Below are 18,007 nucleotides of genomic sequence, written 5' to 3'. Positions count from 1 at the left end.
AAAAGCTTTCCAAAAGTAAAACGAGACTTTCAAACCGACAAAAAGAGATTTACAAAGTTATTTCTCCTGCACAGCCAGCAAACAGATTCAACAAGCCGATATTTGCTCCTTGTGTAGGGTCTTGAAATTATTGTGCATGTTTTTAGAAGCCTTTGGAAGACTCTCCTCCCATTCTGGGCGCTCCCCTCCATTGGCTGCCTCCTTTCCACGCGGATACCCAAGTCATATAAACCTGGGGCCTCACACCTTCACCAGGGTCAAATTTCCTGGGCAAATCAGAGCTGCCTCGTCGGGAAACGATTTCAAGGAGGAAACGCAAGTGGAGCTCTGCACATCGTCCAGATTTCTTCGGTGGAATTAAAAACGTTTTTACGTTTCGCGTGGGCTGAAGTCGCTTTCAGAATGAATACGATGTGAAAAATCGGTGGCTGGTTTGGTTTGACTCGTTAATAAATCAAGAGGAAGACATATTTAAATCTTGAATGATTTCTTTTGGCTGTAGATCCCCGAGCAAAGATCGTTTTGGGGCTGCAGCAGAGAGAGGCCGAAGGAAAACACGGCAACGACCATATTTGCTAACCCGCTCAGCATGAACCTCATCGGTGGCTACCAGCATCACCACCACCTGATGCACGAACCCTTCCCCTTCGTCCAGCGGTGTCACCAGGATGCGCCGTACTTCCAGAGCTGGGTGGTAAACCACGGCGAAGTGCCCCCTGATTTCCAGATTCAGGCGCCGTACCCGGCCGCGGAGCTGGGAGCGCCAGGAGCGACGCACGATGCCCGGCTGGAGGGGCTCCAGGCCGGGATGGGGAAGAGGAGAGCGTCGGGGCCGAAGAAGGAACGCCGGAGGACGGAAAGCATCAACACAGCTTTCGCCGAGCTGAGGGAGTGCATCCCTAACGTGCCGGCTGACACAAAACTGTCAAAAATTAAAACTTTACGCCTGGCGACCAGTTACATCGCGTATCTGATGGACGTCCTGGCCAAAGACTCCGGGGAGACGGAGGGCTTTAAGGCCGAAATTAAGAAATTTGAAAACCGGGATTTGAAAAGAAAACGGGAGCTGGTAAGTTACGATTGCTGGAGTGAAGTGCCAAACCAAAATGACTCCAACCCAAAACAGGTTACATTTTTCTGTGATTCAGTAACATATTAGTCAGTGTAAAAACAGCTGGAGGCCAGAAAATTGGACTGAACAATTCAGTGTGGTTTATCAGATTGCAGTAACATTAAAGTTTAGTTTTTTAAATTATATCCATTTATTTCCCCATTTTCCCTTAAATTGATATCTAAGTAAAATATCGCAAGGCCAAATGATATTTTCAAACAATATATTAATAAAAATAAAGTTTTCTACTGTAAACCTTTGTGATTTATTAATTATATTGAATGCATAATGTTTGTTAACAGTTATTATTGGCCGATTTAGACTCAAATATTTGAGCTTCAATATGCACACGCTTAAAATATTGACTATAATAACCAGAAACAGTTATATTTATCAAGTTTTTAAATTATTTATTCATTAACTAGCTCGTAATAATAGCCGAAGAAAAGTAAATGTCCTTTGCTTATTAAATATACCATAAAATTATATTTTAGTCAAATAATAAAGTTAGTATCGTTTATATGAAGTTAAAACATTGCTAGTTAATAAGGGGTACGTAATACGTCTTACAGACTTTTAGGTATTTGGTTACGTTTAATGTTCTAGCCAGGAACTGACTTACTTTCACTTAGTGAGATTCTGTGATGTCACAGCCCTGAACGCATCACTAAACCCTCCAAATTCTCTTCAGATTACATAATGAGGAAAAACTTAGTAGATTAATAAGTGGTGCGCAGATATCACAGGAAATGGCGCAAGAAGCTAAAATAAAACGAGCAAAGTGACCCTGAGCGCTCTCTCTCCCGCTGATTATGTTGTGGTGTTTTGGTTCCCCTCCTCATCCTCATCCTCCTCCTCCTCCTCCTCCCACAGACTGACGACCTGCAGGAGTCTTTAGGATCCGAGAAGAAGGTGAAGGGCCGGACCGGGTGGCCGCAGCAGGTCTGGGCCCTGGAGCTCAACCAGTGACCTCCATTTCTCCATCCAAAAATAAATACATAAAATAAAGTAAACCTCCGCAGAGACTCTGGACACAAATCAGATTTAAAGTAAAAGAAACCACTGACTGAAACAGAGCACACCGCTGTGGACGTAAAGGCGCTGCGCAAAGAAAGAAAGAAACCGAATGGACAACACGGGGATAAAAGGTGGAGGCACGGTGGAGAACAGACATCTTCTTTTCTCCTGGTGTGGTTTCTAAGCCGACTCACAAATCTGACTGTAGGTGTTTGATATTTGTGGTATTTCTGCTTTCTTTATGTTTTCCAACCCTGCGGACCAGATGTTGCGATGGAGGGTGTCAAAAACACATCTGTCTCCCTTTTAAATCTGCGTTTATCGGACGCTGTCTTCTCATTTTAAGCAAATGGAGCATAAAATGAATAAATTATAAGAAAAAGGAGAAATGAAGCCATTTAAATTTAAATATGTTTATTTTAACTTCGAGCTGCATCAGAATCTTTTTTTTTTATCGCGTTTCTGGTGCGATTTACCATTTTTGTTTTCAGATCAGAGAAACAGGAGTTGATTTCTCGGTGTTTGTAATTTATAGATTTTTGTACAACCAGGAGGTAATCATAACTTTCAGTTCTGTGCGTGTTGGCGTGTTAGTCGTCACTTTTTCTTTTCTTTGAATTGTTTTTTTAAATTTAATTACTTACCCTGAACTTACTGTACTCACTTTCATTAATGTAAACCAAAAACGTGTACAAAACAAGAACAGGGAATAATTACATCAAAATAAAATTAAAATGTGATATTATCTTTTAAATCAGGGATAGAGTAAGTTCTGACAAATTCAGATGTTTTGCAGATGTTTGGATTTTAACATGCTGGCCTCTCTTTAACATGGGGAGTAAAGTTAAACTAAAGTGGCGCCGGAAGAAACACATTTTTAAAGGGGAAACGCGTTTCTGTTGTCACTGTTTCGCCCCGCTGTAATTTTTTATTTTCAGGCATTTTCGTCCCCTCCACGTTTTCCCAGCTCGCTCCTCTTCCAGCAGACCCTCCCGTGTGCGTGAACTCTCCACGCTGTTTTTTTTTTCTTGTCAGAATCGTGTTGAATTTGTTGAATCTACCTCAAATACTCTACATGATATCATTTTTCCGCTGGGAGAAGACACCGACTGTTCAGTTAACGCAACTTTATTCAATCCGTCTTGTAACGCGAAAAACCCAAAGGGATAAACGTTTATTATTGTGCGCAGTGGTGATGGAAATGTGCATTAGATGTGAAGTTATATATAAATGTATATATATAGTTCCGTAAATAAATGAATTATTTTAAGACAGTAGCTGTGTGTGGTGAAAGTGTTTTTTTTTTTTTAAACCCCTCTTGTCTAAAAGTTATCGACTGACAATTATGGCAGAGTCAGTTATTATTATCCATTTCTTCCGCTTATTCAGTTCAGGGTCGCGGGGGTGCTGGAGCCTATCCCGAGAGGCAGGGTACACCCCGGACAGGTCACCAGCCTGTCGCAGGGATAACACAGAGAGACAGACAACGTTTTGCACTCACATTCACACAATTCAGAATCACTAATTAACCTAAGCCCACTAACAGCATGTCTTTGGACATGCTGTTAGTGGGCTTGGGTGTGGAGGCAACTGGAGCACCGGAGAGAATCCACGCAGACACGGGGAGAGCATGCACACTCCACACAGGAAGGCCCCGGCCAGATGGTGGAGTTCAACCCAAGACCTTCTTACTGTGAGGCAACAGTGCTAACCACTGCTATTTATTAATTATTATTATTATTATTATTATTATTAGTAGTAGTAGTAGTAGTAGCAGTAATGCTGTATTTTTAGCCATGCAGATGTGACCATTTCTTGGTCCCAAGTAAAAAAGTGATAAAGTTAAGAAAAATACAATTAATTAATCAATAATAATCAAATCTGCATAGATGATTATTTTTTTTATTCAACGGGAAAAAGTATTTTTTTTAAATTGAATATTTTTCATTATTTTCTGATAACTTTCTTTAAATCTAGAGATAGTTTTTTTCTTTCAAAATTAAATGTTATTAAAGGATTCATAATTTCTCAGGTGTTGCCATCTCTCAGATCATTCATAGTAGTTATTATGCCACATACATCAACATGTTCCATTTGTTTTTTTTTGGCATATTTTAAATCTACATATAATTTTAAATAATATAAAAAGGAACTTGCGACGCCTTATCATGTAAGCCAAAGGCTGTTCAAGAAACGGATTACTTTGAAAATGAAACTGTCCTGCTGTTAAATAACTGCCACAGGGTGACAGTCTGCTGCTCTCCACATTTTTCATCATATGAGTTACTCAGTATTTTAAAAATATTATTACAAAGTCTTGAAAAAGTATAGCGTGAAATAAGTTTTGTTTCCAAATGTAAAAAAGTGGCATCAATGGACTGCTGTCCTATTGCAGGAGCTACGGCGACACCTTGTGGTCAGTGAATGTCATTGTAAAATACAGCACGAAGAAACTGCAACTTTTAATCAAGTAAACGTTTTTCTTCTTTCATAATTGTAGCTGTTAAAAATAAAAACATATTGTGTGTATGTGTGTGTGTGTGTGTGTGTGTGTGGGCGGGCGGGCGGGCGGGCAAGAGAACAATCTGTGCAGTGTATTTGATCAAAAATTAATACAGTGCCAGAATCTGTCACAGAAATCATTGACTATAATTTTCAGGGTCATATGGAGCCCTGTGCTCTCATGCAGAGGACACTGCTTGAAAACTGGAGCTGCACCAGTTTAAACATCATAATCCTACTGAAGTCATAGTACTTTAGCATCAAAGTATATTTACATTACCCCAAGCAATAGTACTTAGTATACAGGATCATACAGTATTGAATCAATAATAGGTATATCACTTTGATTAAAATAATCTCCAGCTGCAGCATTACTTCTATATCACTAGAAACCTTCACCTATAGTAATACAGTCCAAGTTATTTATAGAGTTCTATTTTATTTATGGAAAACAATGACAATCTTTAAAATAAGTGGTCTGGAGTATAAATTTAAATATAAAATATTTAAAAGTACAAGTGTATTAAAAATGTACTTAAGTAAATGTTATGTCACACCACTGGTTCTATCCATGCTGTGATCAAATTGCTCTGGGCATTGTATGATTAGTTTGGTGGGAAGGCTCTCTGGTCACACCCCTGACATATTAAAGATCTGTAAATGAGCAGATGAGGCTTTTCCTTCTTCCTGTACAATACATTTATTTATATTAATAGAAGCAACAAGCAGTCATACTTAAATATGTTTCTTTTTTCCCCCTAATACAACAATTAGATTAACATGACATGACCTACATGTTAATAAAGATGGATGTTCCCTACGTGACACTAACAAACCTACAAGCAAAATTTCAAATGTGACACTTGGGTGGGGGGGTGGGGTGGCGTACAATCCATGCTACCATCAAAAAAAAAGAAAAGAAAAATTAAAATTAAAAAGAAAAAAAAAGGATGTGTCTGTAAAACAGAAAAGTTGTCCATCACCTGGAGGCTGCAGCAGTGCTTTAAAAATTTAAATAAACTTGCAGGTTGTCAGCAGCGCATTTGATTCGTCACATTAAGTGTTTCTGAACACATCGACAGGTGGTTAACGGCGGCTACCAACCCAACAACTCCCAGTCATTTCCCATCACTTCCTGCAGCTTAAAAAAATAAAAATAAATAGACTAAAATTAAAACAAAATTCTTTTCTTTGCTTAAAATGTGATTTGCTGCCAAAATAAAGCATGCTGGACTGAAGCAGCAGGATTACCACAATAAAAATGGTAAATCTTTAAAAATCTAAATTTCACCTGCTGATACAAAAGCATAAATCATAAACAACCAGACAACTTGAACAACTTGCAGAATTAAGGCTGAACTAAAGCTTACTTAAACTTTAACTGGTTTAAAGGAAAAAAAAAAAAAAAAATCAGTATGTGTATGTTCACAGGTACAAAAAAACAAGAGAAGAGTGAGTCACAATGTATCACATCCTTTAAAGACTAAACATCAGTACGAGGCTCTTTTTTTAATGTCTTACACATTATTTATAATCATCTTTACTGTTTGACGCTTTTAAAGACTGAACCTGACCCTGAATATTCTTGATGTGACTTCAGTTCAAGGTGGCATTTCTTTTTCCAACAGTCGTTTATGATGGAAGAAGGTAAATAAAAATAAAAAAATCCCACTTGTCATAGCATCATCATTCAGCTCCATCTCGCTGTCCTGTTTGGCACAAGTGTTCCTCACTGTGAAAATGTTAACAGTCAACTTGGCAAAGAAAACCAAAATTACCAAAAGATCTCTGTTTGACTCTTAAGGCAGCTGTATTTGGACACTGCATTCAGCTAAGTTGCTCGAGTCGGACGCTGTTCCTTTGTACATATAGACAGTTGTAGACTGTAGACGTACAGTATGACGACACACACCTCTGCAGAGTGAGTCCTGGTAATTAGCAGTCTTCATGGTCCTGGCTTTCATAAAAGAGGGAATACCTTAGAGCGGGTCGAGTCAGAGGGGAGAGACTGCATTACTGTGAAGACAGCCAAGTAAGCCAAAATGAACTCATCCCACCCTGGATTTCTGTTTAGCCTCCCACAGCTACAGTTGTTGTGGTTGTAGCTGCTGCTGTGACTGCCTGAGGGGAAGTTTAGTCCAGAGGTTTGCCACCGTCCCCTTTCTGATCCAAGCGGCTCTTGCTGCTCTTCACCATGTAAATAAAGTAGGTCAGCGTCTCCTTCTCGTTCACTGGGATATTCCGGAAGTGACGGCTCACCGTCTGCAGAAGGGAAGAAAGAGGGGAGAGGTTAAAAGACAAGCTAAACTATAAATCTTTCAACGACAGTATTTTTTTTTCAGGCTGTGTCAGATGTCCAGGGCACCATTTCCTAAATGGAGAAGTGTGAGAATGGATGCACGTAAGTGCTGAATTTTTCCTCCATATCATTCATGAATTGAGTCCACAGTGCTACTAGCAATAGCCAGCAATAGCCAGGGGGGACCTGGGCTAGAACCCTGTACTTAATGACGCACAGGTTCGCTCTCAGGTTACCTACAACCCTTCTTTAAAAAGAAAATGGTTTGTGCCTCTAACCCATTCTTGATCATTCATTTACATGGAGGGCCAAGTGCTGCATCAACTGCCACAAATGCAAAGGGAGTTTGACTCAGAGCTCAGGGAAAAGAAATCTGGAAACTTTGAGGGAAAACAACACTATGCTGCAAAGCTGACTCCACTCTGTTTATAATTGCTGGCAGAAATCTCCTCCAGTGTCTTCACTGAAAGCAGCCATCATCAAAAGAAGCATTTAACTGAGCCTAAAAAAAAAATAAATAAAAATAGCTGTTTGTTTGAGCCTTCTTTCATAAAGCCAAACATCCTCCCTGCAGCCTCTCACATTGCTCTAGTTCTCCTGAGCGGGGCTGAATACAGGACAGCTGTAACTGGTTGTGGGGCTGTTGACTGGTGCTTTATTAATGATGTGGGAGGCTCGTTAATAGGAAGGTTTGAACCTGACTAAAAGCCTGGGGAAACATCTAACTTGTAGCCCAGTTTTATTTCATTCATTCCCACTGTTAGCTCAACACCACATCTGACCCCGCCTGACCCCACCTCAGGCTGACTGGGAGCACTACGCACAGAAGGTATTTGTAAGGATGAGGGCAGAGCCGGCTGCATCAAGTCCACCTGTTGATTTGGGAAATTAGTCTAACAATCTCTGAGCCATTACTGCTGAATGGGACCTGCAACACTTCCTATATCACGGCACACACTAATGAGAGCAGCTCAGTGACTGTCAATATTCCCAAAGAAATCTTCAAAGAGCAACTTGCAGGCTGAATATGGGACTGAAATGTTTCCTTGAAAGTGTAATGCTGGATTTTAATATGATTTTAATGAAAGAAGAAAAACAAGTATGATGTACTGGATTAAAAACCCAAATCCACTTGCACATTAAGCTCACTGATGATATCACTCCTGTCCCCCACCCCCCAATAATCTGAACAAAATCACTGATTAAATAACGCCTTAAAGGACATGGATCACTTCTGCAGTCACGTGATTTGCCTTTGTGCTGTTACCTCTGCCAGCTGGGCCTTGTTGAGGCCGGGCCTGGTCTGCAGCTTGTAGTGTCGCTTGTAGCGTCTCAGTGTGTTGACCTGCAGCTGGAAAAGGTCCACCTGAAACCACCAAGAGAAGCAGGCACTCAGTGAGCCAGTTCAAAGTGATGAGGATTTTTTTTTTTTTTTAATCCTGCCTTCATCTTTCCATGATTTATGTAAGACTACCAGTGGCTTCTGCCTCTTTTTCAGCTTTTAAAGGACCTGAAATTTTAATGATGCCCATTGAGAAAGTGGGTCAATACTGCAATAAAATACATGAAAACAACTAGAGACAGAACTGATGTATATGTATATGAAAAACATCCACTTCAGGGTTTCAAGGCATTTAAATGCATCATTAATGGCCACTAGGAATGCTGTTGTTGACCATAATGAGAGGGGACCCTTATTAAAGAAACAATTAATCATCCACAGCAAACTCTTTAACAGTGCAAACCCTATAGTACACGTTAACAAACGGCATGCTGGGTACTAGCAGCCAGTCAGGTAGAACAACAGGACAAATCCTCAAGGTATGCAAAGCAACAGCTGAAGAGAAGTGATGTGGATCAATAAAACTGTGATCCAAGTTTTTATATATATACCAGTTAAGACGGTTAAAAAGAGCAGATCCAACAACTCCTGATGCAGATGCCACAAAGTCAGTAAAGAAAGTGAAACTAAAATTCTCTGGCTGCTATTGTAACACAATCATGCAAAGCATTTGTCAAAATTCACCACGCACTGCTTAAAGAAACGACACCTGCTAACTTTTTACATACGCGGTAGGTGGAGAATGTCAAAAATCAAGAAAACTTGAATATTTGGACAATAGAGCTCAGCCATACAGAAGCATCAGGAGTAACGTTTCAGTCCACATTACCTCAGGCACCTCCACATCATGATCTGGGGATTCTCCTCCATCATCGCTGGTCTTCCTCTTTCTCTTGTTGCGGACACTCTGGATGAAATTCTTGTGAAAGTCACAGATGTAGAGATGTCGCACCTGTAAAAAGAAAAAATTAAACAAGTGGAAACCTTCTGGTTCTCACGGTCTCACGAGCCATTTTCAGATCGTTTATTACAGGTCTCAAAATGCTACTTAAGCTTTGCTCTAATATCAACCAAAACAGCACTTCTCTGTTTGCCATCTAACTCCAAGCCTCTTGTTTGTTTGTGGTATCTTAACACAAGCAGCCATGCAGCAACCTATTCAAAATGCGAGACTCAAAACAGGAAGTGTCAGACGCACAGCAGATGACAATGCTGGTATATAAACCTGCCAAAAGGATTGCTATGTGATTGTGGTAATTTAGGTAAAGACAAGCACACCATATGAGTATAATATAATTATTCATAGCCTCAAACCAAAGGTGTTTTTTTGTTTTTGGCATTGTTGCTTGCGTTCTGAGACCTGTGTACTCAGATAAATTTATTTATATAAATATTGTGGAGTGTTGCATACTTAAAATAAAGATTACAGATTACTGGACTAAATCAGCACCTACTGCAGTCCTGTAAATTAGTTGGTCATTTACTGACTGTTTAAACCAGTGTTTCTCAAACTGTGGGAATGCCCCACTAATGGGCAACAGAAATGCTGCAGGTGGGGTGGAGATGACTAAAGGAAAAAACATACAGAAACTAAGTTTGTCATTATTTATTCATTTAGTAAATGAAATTCAGCTTTGATTCCGACTCACCGTTTCTGTTTATAACTGAGAAAAAAAGATTTCATTTTTCCCACCTTCTAAAGTGGGGCACACGCAAAATTTTGTTCACATTTGTCTGCAACTTTTGAAATGTGCCAATCTGCTGATTTTCTGTTTTGTCACTCAGTAAAGTGACCTTTTCTCAGTTTGAAAATGTCACTCTGGGCGATAAACTGCCTGACATAGGAAACAAAACCGGTATCCAGAAATACCTGGCAGACTGTCAGGCCTGATAACATTACGTTTCAGCGCTACATCTTACTTCAAAAACTAAATTACCAAGCTAGGACCCTTGGGGCCCTCTGGGGATGGGGACAGCTGCTCTGTTAGGCCGTGAAGTCCTCCTCTTATAATGTCTGCTCACTCCAAATAAACTGCTGCCTGACCCCAGATACTACGTGACTTTATCATAACTGGCAGGAATAATAAATTAAAATGTGAGAACAAAACTTCTTACTATGTCTCTGTTTCATTTGTGAGAGACACTTGTGGTTCAACAAGTGTCTCTCACAAAGCACACACAGAGCACGTGATCACTGCTGGCAAAGACAGCTGTAGCAAATGTGTATCGGCCAGCGGGTGTCATTAAAAACTGCCACAAAAGCAGCCAAATCGCTGCAAATATCTTCAGTAGATCTCGAGGCGCTGTGGGGTTCAACTATAATCACGGTCGAAATACGACAAAACGCATTAAACAACCGGCATTATAACCGGGACGGTTACTATAACCGGACTGACATTAAGCAACTCGTTAAGCTTCCCTGGCAACAGCCATTTTACGAGGAACGGCGGGGGCGTGTTGGAGAAAACTGTTGCGACGACAGAAAGCTCCGAGTTAGGACAGTTCTGTCCTACACGACGCCCTGGTAACAAGCACAGCCTCACAGTTAAACTTAACAGCAGTGGGGTCTGCTGCCAGGACCTCCGCAGTCCGCTACTTTTAACTCCAGCAGGCCTGGTCCGGAAAGCTCCAACTCCTCCTCCGTATTCACAATAACTGACGCTAACCGGCTAACTAGCATTAGCTGACAGCTGCTCAGATTCCAACCAACTTTCAGCCATCACCCCACACTCTGATTTTTAAGGTTTAAAGACAGGATAACATGGTCGGTCTTACGCTTTTGTCGATGTCTAGTTTGAGCTTCTTCTGCGATATGCTCTTCTGGATTCTCTTGCTGAAGGAGGCGTTTCCAGCAGACCGGCCGCAGCGCTCTCCGTCCTCGATCAGGCAGCAGCTCTGGCCGTAAAACGGCGGAGCAGGCGGTCCGTCGTGGCTATCTTCCTCTGTGCTGAATCCATTCATTCTGTACGACTGTGGCGGCGTGCGTGCTAAGCCCCAGCGATATGTTTGTTATATACAGAGTTTTTAAAAACAACAACAAAAACACGGCGTCAGGTGGGACACTAAGCCTCCTGTTCACCCGTTGCCCTTCTATGAAAATCTGGCAACGTTAGCTACCGCGCTACCTTGGGTAAGTGGCTACAACATGTACTAATAGCCCCTGACGTTTGATGCTGACTTACAACTTATTTCAAAACGCGACCCCCCTCTCAGGTTGAAAACATATTCGTGTATATCTGCGACAGACTGGCCCCGCCAAGTAGTCGCCGCTAACGCAGGTTAGCTCTTATGCTAGCGGTACAGCAAGGTGGATGAACTGCCGCTGATGCAGAAATTCCTTCGGTGAGATCTCCGCAGTGAGTTCCTGTAACCAACCGTTGCTTCTCTGTGTACGACAACAACCTATCTGTGAGTCTGTGCAATAAAGAGACTGCCGGCTACAGCATCTAAACCAACTTTGACGAAATTACAAATTTAACAGTGTACACCTCTAACGATCACGGCACTCTTTCAGAACAGATCCTACAATGGAACATGCTCCGTCTGTGGGGCGGAAGTTCCCATCCTAATCGCCAATTGGCCCATTTTATACAAAGGCGGGCTTAACGTGCAAAAATGAGATTCCCATTGGCTGTAACAGTCATCAATCTTATAGCCCATTTCTTCCTGTATCGTTCGGCGTCATATGTTTTCTACTATGAATCAGAGTTAAAGGTGGCGTTACCGCCAGTTAAAGGGGCTTTTGACGACACAGCACACTTTCGAAATCAGTTTTTGCTTCATAATGTGAAAGTTGTATCGATTTTTTTTAACAAGTCACCACTTCTATCACATGAAGTGCGCACCCAAAATTGACGAGAGAAACCCACATTCATGAAGTCTGACACTGAATCGTGTGCCTTGTTTAGATACAAAGGAGACAATGTTAACTAATTTGCATACCGTTAGTTACTCGGTTACCACGTCAAACCATCCTACATGTCAATATTAACGGACTACCTTGTAATCTTCGTGCTGCATGCTCCGCAAGGAACAGTTTGGTTACACGAAGACGTACAAAGCTGACACCACCACGGTGCAATCCCACCTTTGACCGCTGGGGGGAGACAAAAGCTCACAAATGAGTAAAAACCTGAGGAAGAACAGCTAATTTCTTCATATGTTGTGCATATGTTGAGTTGCACTATAGTTTTATTTCACTAGTTTGGTAACATCTTGAGCAGTGTAAGTCTGATTTAACCCTCAAACAACCATTTTAGTGACTAAAAATGTCGGGTTTATAATTTAATGGCTGTATTTGTGTTTATTATACTCAAAGGGCGAAAGGCAGGGTACACCCTGGACAGGTTGCTAATCTGTTGCAGGGCAATCAACCATTCACGCTCACATTTAGGGCTGCTTGATTATGAGAAAATCATAATTGTTATTTTGGTCAATATTGAAATCACGATTATTTAAAATGATTACTCATTGACTTTGTAAACACGCTGCATTTACTGCACTTAAAAAACAGTGAACACTTTGAAATCTAATTGCTAAATTTAAAATAAAATACAGAACATATAAATAAAATATAAATACAATATAAAAATATAATTTATAATATATTTCAATATAAATAAATACATTATAAATGAAACACAAATAATAAATAGACAAATAAATAGAAAGGTAATGACAGTTATCACGACTAATAATACTAGGAAGAAATTGGAACAAGTTATTTAGACCAAATAAATTTGCTCACATTTTAGTGACTGACACAACATACTGACAGATCCTGTACGTTGGTAGGGACTTGAGTCCAATCGGTTTCCGGGGGGCGGGGCAATCAGGGTCCGGTGAGGTGCAAATTGCACCCGTGGAGCGAATATTGGTAGGAACAGCTCCGGTTCGTCCCTTGCTAATCATACCCCGTGATTGATAGGGACATAACTAACTTTGATATTTCACGGGAGGTGCAGGTCGGATTACGGCGTCGATTTCCCGCTCGATAATTAACAGTAATTAACACAATACACCTGCACAAACGTAAGTGCCGGCAACGTCGCTGGACACTTAACGTAGGTTACGTTGTAGGCCGCAAAGACTCAAGGCTGCAGCATAAGTCAGGGCTAAGAGCATAATAATGTGACAAAATCATTTTAATAATAATAGTTTTTTGTCAATTACACTGTTTTTGTGATCGTTTGGAACCGAAATTGAAATCCAATTTCGATTAATTGAACAGCCCTACTCACATTCACACCTATTTAGAATCACCAGTTAATCTAACCCAGTGGGCCTAACCCCATGCATGTTTTGGACTGTAGAAAGAAGCTGGGGTGATTGGTGGGAACTCACATAAGGACAGCAAAGGCCTCGGCTGACTAGTGGATTCCAGCCCAGGACTTTCTTGCTGTGAGGCAACAGTGCTAACCACAGCTCCACCATACTGCCAAGTTTTATTTGTTTGTTTTATCTGTGACAGATATTTTGAAAATATATATTCTGAAATGTTCAAATGCAATTAATTTTCTTTTCCAAAATTAATCACATTTGTTTAGACAGTTCTTGTCTGATCCTTCTTGGTTTTTCATCTTTTGTTACTTCCATGCCTCTGTTTAAAACAAATCTGAACACACATCTCATTTGTAGATGTGTAATTTTCTAAAATAATTTGACTTGAATTATCTGAAAATTGTAAATGTCAAAATGAGATGCCTAATTGTGGAAATATTACTATAACTCATTGTAATATCAAAGTCCAAAATTATTAAAAAGAAATGTAAAAAATGATGAGCCAAAAAACAAAAACAAAAAATAAACTTTAAAACTGTTGTGGCAAAAGTAGACAAATTCAGGTCTGGGCATCATCTCTGCAATCAAAGCAGAGATGCCTAGACCTCGCTGTCCCCAGCCACCTCTTCTAGTGGGAGGGTGGCATTTTCAATTCGTCTGCTGATCTCCTGCTCCTTCCTCCCCTCGCTGGTGAGCAAGACCAATACACTTTTAGTCCTCCACTTGAATGACTTTATAGCAAATCTGAGCTGTAGGTCATTGTTCAGTGAAGCACCAGAAACACATCATCCACATAAAGGAGAGACGAGATCCTGATGCCACCGAGCCTGACAGCCTCCACCCTTTGGGTGCAAATAGAAATTCTGCACATAAAAATTATGAACGGAATCAGTGACAAAGGTCGGGATTTCAGAGTCCAACACCCACTGACTTATTGCCAGCAATGGGGTCCCAGATTAGCTCTCCATACTCCCGATTCACCCCACACAGGACACTCTGAGGCACGAGGTCAAATGCCTGTTTGGACAAACTCCCACTCATCTTTGAATATTTTTACCAGCAAAAATATCACAACAGTACATAGAAACATACAGTAGGGCTAAAGGTTAAAAGGTATGCCAACCATTTAATAACTTATCAAAAAGCATTTACAAAATTGTCCCAATAGGAGTAGCACATATGTATTATACAAAAAGTGGCACTGCAGAAGAGCCTGAATTGTTTTGCATGAAATAAATGTTTGCAAAGTGGTACTATACTCTCCTCCAGTGATGTCGGACACTGTAAGATTAACAGTACTTAGCGGCATTGGTGGGGCAGACCTCTCATATAGCAGGGTTCCTTACAGAAGCCCCTTTTGAGTGCTTGATACTAAAAAGCGCCAGTTCTGGGGTACTCCAGCCTTTTTGTTCCAAGGATTTAGTGTGTAGGTATGTTTTGTAATATTAGTCTTTTAGAAATGACCTGCATGTTTGACAATGGATTAAATTGTGCTTAAGGCAACAACAGAGCTCGAAGAAATTCAGATTATTTACTAAGCAGAAGAAGCAAAATCAACGGTGCTTATATACCGAAAGGAAAAAACAAACCTTTAGTCAGTCTTTTATTATTATTTTATAACATGTTATTGCATTATTGATTCTGTTTTAATATTATAGTCATCAGTGTAAATTAGATACACGCTGCTTGGCAGTTTTTAATATTGTATTTATCTATTCTCATTATGAACTTGTATAGGTGTTGTGTAATAAATCTTTATGTGCAAATCAGTCTGTCAAATAAACCCAGTTGAGTAAAATAAAGTGCAGTAATTGTGCAGTATGTCTGCCTCTGAAGTAAAATTGAGTGCCAAGAAGAAGAAGAAAAACGTCAAAATGAGCAGTACAGGTCTGTAGTTGTTGTCATCATACAACACTGTTGTTTATTCATGTTTTTGAAGCCATTTTAAGCCTTTTGCTGGTCAAACAAAATGAGGAAAAAGCTGAAAGAAAAAGATTATCTGCTTTAATTATACACGCTAAAGTATGATTCCAATTCTATTGTTTCAACCTGACATTAACCCTGCACACAAAACCAGCTTTACCCCATTTGGTGTGGAAGAACCTTACTTGCCTGCACACAGCCTCTGATCCCAACCTTCTCCATCACCTTCAGGATAAACTGGAACACCGACCGAGGGGCAGGCCTTGCTACCAACACGAGCTGCAGTCCTGACTAATGCTCTTGTAGCTGAGTGGGAACAAATCACCGCAGCCAGTTCCCAAAAATACAGCAGTCTAGACGGGCCACACTTGGAGCTGTTAGAGTGAATTAGTGGAAGCAGCCAGACAGCGAGAGCAAGTTTTAAAAGCCCACTTAAATGTGAATCTGTTTGCATTATGCTGCTTTGCTGATGATGTTCTTTGCTGTCGTCTGTCTAATGTGACATTTGCTTTCACGTGCAAATCATCATGCTCTGCCAACAGCAGAGAGCACAAAGAGGTAGGAAATGACTGAGAGAAGAGGCGCCATATCTAAAATTTGAAAAGGAGTAAAGACAACTGGATTACCTCTTTTTTGCTGGAAATGGTCCTGAGCCCGATAAAGACGCTCTAATGGATATCTTTGACTGTGGGAATGTAATAGCCTTGTGTGTCTCCTTACCCTTGTACCGAGTGGAGGTGAATACTGATTGTGCGCTGACTGATTGACTTTAAAACCAGCAGATGATGAAGCGCTGAAACATTAACAGGTTTTTCACTTTGCAATTTAGAGGTTTATATCATCAGGGAACTGCCTCTTAGAGGCAATAACATGTAAAGTGGTCTCTCAATGTATTCAAAGTTGTCCCGGCACCTCTCTATCTGAGCTAGTGTGACAAGTTGAGCGTTATATGACATCCCACGAGACTCATGAAAACGGGCCACGCCGTGAAGCAGCATTCAGTGAATGGTTAAACTGCTGCCTAAAAGCTATCCTAGCTTCTGTGTTGACAGATGAAATGATTATGAGGTTAACATTTTGTGTATTTGTGTTTTAACATCATCAGTCATAGAGATGATTAAAGTCATTAAAAAGAAAAAAAAAAGCATGGCAAAAGAGGCAAACCGCAAGAGCTCAGAGCCGGGGAAGTAACCCAGCAATATATTTAGAGAGGAGATGATTATGGTTCGAATGAGTAGCTTCTCCTTGAGTTAAAGAAATACAGGGATTACGAAGAAAGAGAAAAAATCTGTGCCAAATCCATTCAGGTTTTGGAGTTGGAAGTAGGTAACATTTTGATATGCAGACTTCTCAAGGTATGACTAAAGAGCTCAGCTGAGATCAGGCAAATTAAAACAGCAGTTTAAAAAAAAACAAAAAAAGAGACATTTTCTACTTTAGGATTGAGGAAACTCAGGCGTGTCCGATTTCTCAATAACACTTTAGGTGTCGGGCCAAATTAAAGAAAATACATCTTTTAAAAACATTTATCAGAAAGGTTACATTTTATTGATTCCTCGAGAAGAAAAATTAATACTGTTGTCATCCACCACCCATCTATAAATGTCAAATAATGTTTACACCATGACCAAGTTTCAAAAACATCTACGGTGACAAATGTTTGCTCTCTAAACCAGCGACGCCTATTCGTTTTAACACCAGCTCAGTCTCATAACAGAATGTGAAACAGGCATAAAAACACATTTGCTTTGTGTACAGGGACATGAGCTTATGTCTGTTTCTACACAGAAATACAACAGCTTGTCATGCATGTCCAGCATTTCAGCTGGATAATATTGGTTCCTGAACAAATATGTTCACATTTTGGAGATTTCTCTCAGGGATCAATCATACAAATAAGAAAGAGCTTTTGATCAAGTGGTATTCATTTAAATTGAACCCAAACCAAACCAAGTATTTTTGCTTATTTTTTTTGCCTCAACCTGCATTTCTTTTTAATTTTTAATAAGCCTAAGTTGCTTTATTTTCTTCAACCTAAAAACAGTGGTTTTGATGGCTGAAACTACTGTTAACCAAATAGTTTTTATTTTGCCTAACCAGCTACAAAGAGTTACAGACCATTGTCCGCATGTTGTAGATGTGTAATGCCACTAGAGGGCAGTGTCAAAAATGTAGTCAAGTATTTGGGCTGCTCTTGTTTGCTGTTCTTTCCATAGACATATATATCTATGGGTCTTTCAGCGTACCCCCTGCCACACAGAGGACAAAGTGATAACATACAAAGAATTTCTTTGAAATGAAGTGAAACAGTGCAAACTGCCCACTGCAGTCACTGTCCGTGCTTCTCATGCACGCTTCAGGCTTTTTTCTTTCCAGACAGTCAGGATTCTACATACTCAAGCACGTCTACATTTGTTGCACACCCCATATCCATCACTGTGATCTGTGATGTGAAGACCTACACAAAAGGATATAAATGCATTACCAGTAGTTCTGATGAGTAAACCTAACAAGACAGCAAGTGTAAATTAAG

General features: G+C 40.2%; 2 protein-coding genes across 2 annotated transcripts; one reads left to right on the top strand and one right to left on the bottom strand.

Annotated features, from left to right (window-relative positions):
- Positions 1-267: 267 nt before the first annotated feature.
- Positions 268-3,343, top strand: LOC115792415 (heart- and neural crest derivatives-expressed protein 1). The gene is made up of 2 exons (XM_030746937.1): positions 268-1,069; positions 1,985-3,343. Exons 1-2 carry the CDS (start codon positions 590-592, stop codon positions 2,078-2,080), a joined length of 576 nt encoding a protein of 191 aa, XP_030602797.1. The 5' UTR covers positions 268-589; the 3' UTR covers positions 2,081-3,343.
- Positions 3,344-5,239: 1,896 nt separating this feature from the next.
- On the bottom strand, positions 5,240-11,840 carry sap30l (sap30-like). The gene is made up of 4 exons (XM_030745509.1): positions 11,047-11,840; positions 9,101-9,223; positions 8,197-8,295; positions 5,240-6,892 (listed from the first exon to the last, which is right to left on the bottom strand). Exons 1-4 carry the CDS (start codon positions 11,230-11,232, stop codon positions 6,764-6,766), a joined length of 537 nt encoding a protein of 178 aa, XP_030601369.1. The 5' UTR covers positions 11,233-11,840; the 3' UTR covers positions 5,240-6,763.
- Between the last annotated feature and the right edge of the window lie 6,167 nt (positions 11,841-18,007).

Source organism: Archocentrus centrarchus, chromosome 14 (assembly GCF_007364275.1).
Source record: "Archocentrus centrarchus isolate MPI-CPG fArcCen1 chromosome 14, fArcCen1, whole genome shotgun sequence".
In the NCBI taxonomy this organism is placed as follows: Eukaryota; Metazoa; Chordata; class Actinopteri; order Cichliformes; family Cichlidae; genus Archocentrus; species Archocentrus centrarchus.
Note: the sequence above shows the minus strand (reverse complement) of the source record. Positions and strands in the feature narration are given on the sequence as shown.